This window comes from Aquarana catesbeiana, linkage group LG10, assembly GCF_042186555.1.
Source record: "Aquarana catesbeiana isolate 2022-GZ linkage group LG10, ASM4218655v1, whole genome shotgun sequence".
Lineage (NCBI taxonomy): Eukaryota > Metazoa > Chordata > Amphibia > Anura > Ranidae > Aquarana > Aquarana catesbeiana.
This window is the reverse complement of record NC_133333.1, coordinates 116,347,339-116,353,338: the sequence shown is the minus strand read 5'-3', so window position 1 is coordinate 116,353,338 and position 6,000 is coordinate 116,347,339. Positions and strand designations below refer to the sequence as shown.

The 6,000-nt window shown below is 40.5% G+C and overlaps 1 protein-coding gene across 15 annotated transcripts in view; it reads left to right on the top strand.

Moving 5' to 3' along the window:
• The window catches only part of PHLDB1 (pleckstrin homology like domain family B member 1), a 196,293-nt gene that overhangs the window by 129,454 nt on the left and 60,839 nt on the right, over window positions 1–6,000 (top strand). For 13 of the 15 annotated variants that reach the window (XM_073602503.1, XM_073602502.1, XM_073602499.1 and 10 more), the window contains 2 exons: window positions 5,311–5,454; window positions 5,647–5,784. In XM_073602503.1, coding sequence (XP_073458604.1) covers window positions 5,311–5,454; window positions 5,647–5,784 — 282 coding nt within the window. The remainder of the gene's footprint in view (window positions 1–5,310; window positions 5,455–5,646; window positions 5,785–6,000) is intronic. The other 2 variants (XM_073602494.1, XM_073602501.1) reach the window with 1 other exon arrangement.

Here is a 6,000-nt window from a genome sequence, read left to right as displayed (position 1 = left end):
AGACCCAGACCTAGATTTTGATACATAGTATGTCTCTGAAATATTAAAATTGAAGGCACGGTCGCAGTTTAGAAATTGCCCTTCAAATTTGGAGGGGGCTAGAGTGTAGTTTCAATGAATGTCAATGGACGGCGTGAGTTGCAAACAAATGGTCATATTGTGAAAACTATCAGGACTATGGCTTAGCCGTGGACATGTTTAGTGGCAGCAGGGATAGCTGAACGTTTTGATATAAGATTTGTGTAGGTGGGCTTGAAAATGAGGGAGTGGCGGCAGTTTAGAAATCATGTTCTGATTTTCCAGCTTTTGTTATCTCCCACTCTAGTTTCCCCATTCATTCCTATGGGACCAATTTCGCCGCAAAAACTACGATATTTCGTGAACCATTCGGTGAAACGTTCCACAAAGTAATAGCACACCATTCGGGAACAATCCGCACGTTTCGGTATATTACTTGTCTATGTAGTGTAAAAACTGTGGGAGGAGTTAGGGTGGTAAATTTGGCTATAATAATAAGAATAATATATATGTGAGATAACAGTAAGTGGTCTTGCTATGCAAGAACACTTAATAATGTAAAAATTGCTCCAGCAGCAAATTGTTAAACCCATGTGAGATAGTATAGCGAGAAAAAAGTTGATTTGGTGAATCCTGCTTTTGTTTGGTATGAAAACTTGGCAAATGAGCTACATTGATTAAAATTCCCTGATACAGAGATATCGGGATATAATACTGTTCAGTGCTCGACATCCTGGCTGTTGAATGCAAAGTGCAGGAAATCCACCATGTTTATTCAGCAGCATAAAAATATTTAGCTACTACCATTATCATTGATTTGTTTCTGGAGTTCAGTAATAAGAGTTTTCCATACTAGCACAAGTGTGCCTCTGGAACAAGAGGAATATATTGACTGGATCGATCTACCTATATATTACTTTCCTAGGGTCCATACACACTAGGCGGTGAAAAAAATGTCAGAACCTCTAGCAGAAAAAGAACCCGAAAAAATGCTCACAGTAGCTGGTATTGCACAAGTGTTTATGGGCATTTTGCTTTTATAAATGTTTTTCCAAAACATTCCCCACTGCTCATTTTTCCTTCTAACCACTTGCCGCCCGCTTAACTGGGAAAATATGTCATTACTTTGATGTTTAACCACTTCAGCCCCGGAGGATTTGGCAGCTCAAAGACCGGAGCACTTTTTACAATTTGGCACTGTGCTGCTTTAACTGGTAATTGCGCGGTCATGCAATGTTGTACCCAAACGAAATTTGCGTCCTTTTTTCCCACAAATAGTTTTCTTTTGATGGTATTTGATTGCCTCTGCCATTTTTATTTTTTGCGATAGAAAAGGAAAAAGACCGAAAATTTTGAAAAAAAATGATATTTTCTACTTTTTTTTGTTATAAAAAAAAAAAAATGTAATAAACTCCATTTTAGTCATACATTTAGGCCAAAATGTATTCAGCCACATGTCTTTGATAAAAAAATGTCAAAAAGCGTATATTTATTGGTTTGCGCAAAAGTTATAGCATCTGCAAACTAGGGTACATTTCCTGGAATTTACGCAGCTTTTAGTTTGACTACCTATCTAATTTTTTGAGGTGCTAAAATGGCAGGGCAGTACAAACACCCCCCCCCCAAATTACCCCATTTTGGAAAGTAGACACCCCAAGGAAATTGCTGAGAGACAAAAATTACACAAAGTTGTCACTAAATGATATATTGCTCATACATGCCATGGTTATATGTGGAATTACACCCCAAAATGCATTCTGATGCTTCTCCTGAGTACGGGGATACCTCATGTGTGAGACTTTTTGGGAGCCTAGCCGTGTACAGGACCCCGAAAACTAAGCACCGCCTTCAGGCTTTCTAAGGGCATAATTTTTGATTTCACTCCTCACTACCTATCACAGTTTTGAAGGCCATAAAAATGCCAAGATAGCGCAAACCCCCCCAAATGACCCCATTTTGGAAAGTAGACACCCCAAGCTATTTGCTAATAGGCATGCTGAATCTTTTGCAGATCTCGCTTTTTGTCACAAAGTTTTGAAAATTGAAAACAGAAAAAAAAAATACTCTTTTCTTTCTTCATTTTCAAAAATAGTAGGCGTTTGCCTGATAGGCATGTTGAGTCCATGGAATATTTTATATTTTGCCACAAGTTGCGGGAAAATTAGCTGAGAGAAGGAGGTTCCCCCCCAAGATTTGATGGTACATGGCCCCGTCCATCGTCCCTTTTGATGCGGTGAAGTTGTCCTGTCCCCTTAACAGAAAAATCCCCCCAAAGCCTAATGTTTCCACCTCCATGTTTGACGGCTGGGATGGTGTTCTTTGGGTCATAAGCAGCATTCCTCCTCCTCTAAACATAGCGAGATGAGTTGATGCCAAAGAGCTCGATTTTGGTCTCGTATGACCACAACACTTTTTCACCCAGTTCTCCTCTGAATCATTCAGATGTTCGTTAGCAAACTTCAGACGGGCCTGTACATGTGCTTTCTTGAGCAGGGGGACCTTGCGGGCGCTGCAGGATTTCAGTCCTTCACAGCGTAGTGTTACCAATTGTTTTCTTGGTGATTATGGTCCCAGCTGCCTTTAGATCATTAACGAGACTCTTCCGTGTAGTTCTGGGCTGATTCCTCACCCTTCTTATGATCATTGAAACTCCACAAGTTGAGCGCTTGCATGGAGCCCCAGATCGAGGGAGATTGACAGCTATTTTGTGTTTCTTCAATTTGTGAATAAGTGCACCAGCTGTTCTCACCGAGCTGCTAGGCGATGGTCTTGTAGGTCTACAATCTTGTCCCTGACATCCTTGGACAGCTTTTTGGTCTTGGCCATGGTGGAGAGATTGGAATCTGATTGATTGCTTCTGTGGACAGGTGTCTTATTTTTATACAGGTAACAAGCTGAGATTAGGAACACTCGTTTTAAGCGAGTGCTCCTAATCTCAGCTTGTTACCTGTATAGAAGACACCTGGGAGCCAGAAGGGGAACAAATCCTTAATTCACTCATTTAAAATGCAAACCAATTTATAACTTTTTTTTTAAATGCGCATACATAGTATATGCTCAGATTTATTAGGCAAGGGTGGTTTTCTTTAGAGTGTAAGCTCCGCCTCTGAATGTACACTAGCCAAGCTTTGGCATGGTCAAAATAATAATAAAAATTTTCTGTACAGTTTTTGGGTTTATCTAAGCACTCTAGGTGCACATAATATGTAGGAATAAAACCGCATCTAGTACACCCAGATATCTTGCCAAAAAAAAAAGATACCTCTTTAAACATATTTTACTTTTTGTGAGTCACTACAAAAACTAAGAGCCCTTTCACACTGGGGCGGTTTGCAGGCGTTATTGCGCTAAAAATACCACCTGCAAACCGACCCAAAACAGCCTCTATTGTTTGTTCAGTGTGAAAGCCCGAGGGCTTTCACACTGAAGCAGTGCGCTGGCAGGAGAAGAAAAAAACTCCTGCAAGCTGCATCTTTGGATCGGTGAAGGAGCGGTGTATTCACCGCTCCTAAACCGCTCCTGCCCATTGAAATCAATGGGGCAGCGTGGCTATACTGCGGCAATACCGCAGCTATAGCCGCGCTATGCGAGCGGTTTTAACCCTTTTTCGGCCGCCAGCGGGGGTTAAAACCGCACCGCTAGTGGCCGAATACCGCCGCAAAAACGACGGTAAAACAGCGCTAAAAATAGCGCTGTCTTACCGCCGACGCCCCCACCGCCTCAGTGTGGAAGGGGCCTTAGTGAACGGTTCTTCTGTTCACAAAAGCCCTTGGCTATAGTCTATATTTTAAGTATAACATCTAAAACTAAAAAAGACCAAAGTACCTAAATGTGGTTATTCTTTGTTCCGTGTTTCCCTGAATTACAGTACTATTAATCAGCACGTTACGCTCAGTCTTCTCTGGTGTACAGGAAACATTATTGCCTCCATTGCCATTCTCATATTGTTGAAGGCTGAGCTACTAGGAACAATGCGTATTTGTGTCTCAGTCAGGCGATTAGCTATTATTTTGGAGTTTGAATTCTGAATTCAATAAACAACTAGACTGTATGAGCTGAGATTTTCTACATTTTTCTGTGGTTAGGCGAGGAGTACCACGTGGGCCTCACTGAGCTGAATGTGACTGTGACTTTGTTTTAGATAGTAGTGAATTGAGGCGTGTCTGAAGATGGGGCTAAATACAATGATTTAGCTTATTATTTACAGTAATGCCCAAAAACCCTTTCTGGCATCTTGGTGTGGTGAATAATCCCATTACAGATTGGTTGCAACATGACCTTGTATATGTTTAGTGCAGTTTAAGTGTATCCAAAAAACAAAATATTGGGGAAAAGGACCCCATGGAATGGAAAGCGTGTACAAAATGCAACCACAAGGTTGTTACACTGACATGTTGACACTCATTAGAATTTTGTTTGAAGTGTATCTAAATCTAAAGAAAAGCTTTTTAGTACATTGCAACCTACTAGTCTTTCGATGTGAAGCATGTGACAATATTACCCGAAATCCATGGGTTTTAGTCGCAAATGGGAACAGGTGCTGGCGCTAGACCTTTCAAACCATGACTGGGAGAAAATCTTTACCTATCTTCATAAGGGCTCAATCAATGTCTCGACACCAGAAAATGGTTACAAAATCTTGTCCAGATGGTGTAGGACCCCACTCAGAATACACAAATTTGGAAAACTTGGGAGTGCTGGCAACATTTTAAAATGACAGAAACTTACCTTAACTGATGTATTTGCATCTATCAAAAAAATTTTTTTTTTTGGGGGGGGGGGGGGGGGGGGGGGGGGGATTTGGATAAAATATCCATACTTGGAATTCTTATTTTAATATACATTTTTATGATCAACAAAAATTGACTCACAAGGTGACAGTGGAAAGTTTTGAATTCCTCTAAAGGGCGGGTAACTGAAGAAGCACAATTTAAAGTTCACATTTTTTTTTTTTTTTTTGTATCGTTTAGTATCAAAACCCACAAAAACAGATGTAATATTTTGCAGTTTACCAGTCCTTAGATGTGATGGCTAGATTACATTTGCTTTCTTTTTCAGGCTTATTTACTTTTTTTTTTATCTGGTGATAATGTCAGTAATACACTTTTATGTTCTACAGTAGTTGAGCAGCATTGTCACCCTAGGACAGTAAGTATATAAGACCTTGTTCACATTGGGTGGACTAAAGCAAACACCCATGGAGGGTAAAATCTTGGCTGGTTTTCTGAAACTGTCCCATTTGCGTATCATATTTTTGATGTCCATTCTGTCTTTTTTTTTTTTTTTTTTTAGCAGGAAGACTCTGCAGCAACAGGAGATGTAAACGCCGACCTGCGAACTCTGGAGGAACAGCGGAGAACAACAATAAATCGCGTGGAACAGCTGAAGAACCGAGTGACGGATCTTGAGAGACAATTGCAAGAAAGTGCTCGAGAGGTTGGGAAACATCCAGACAAGGGCCAAGAAGTTTTGTGCATTAGGGAAAATGAGACCGTATAATATTGCATGAGCTGTTTTGACCTTTAATTTGAATGGCAATGGTCCGATTTCTTAAGTAGAGGGAAAATAGTTTTCACTTTGAGGAAATGTTAGACACATCTGTTGCTTGTCCTTTCTTCCACTATGCAGGCAGAGATGGAGCGTGCTTTACTTCAGGGAGAAAGGGAGGCTGAGCTTTCCCAGTTGCAGCAAGAACAGAGAATAGTTCAGCAACTACAAGACAATCTTAATGTCCTGGAAAATGATATTCAGAAGGAGAAGGAGAAGGTACTAGACATGTTGTAAAGTGATTGTGCCCCATGTTTGGGGAATATTCTCTCTCCCTTGTGTTCTGTCCTTCTGTCTTCACTCTTTTCAGCTTCTTATTGTTCTCCTACAATTCCAACCACCCCACAGAAAGGTAGAACTTTTTTTCATAAAACATTTTTTACGGTTCTCATCCACTGATTACTTGTGTATAGAAGCCCTTATTCTATTCAGTGC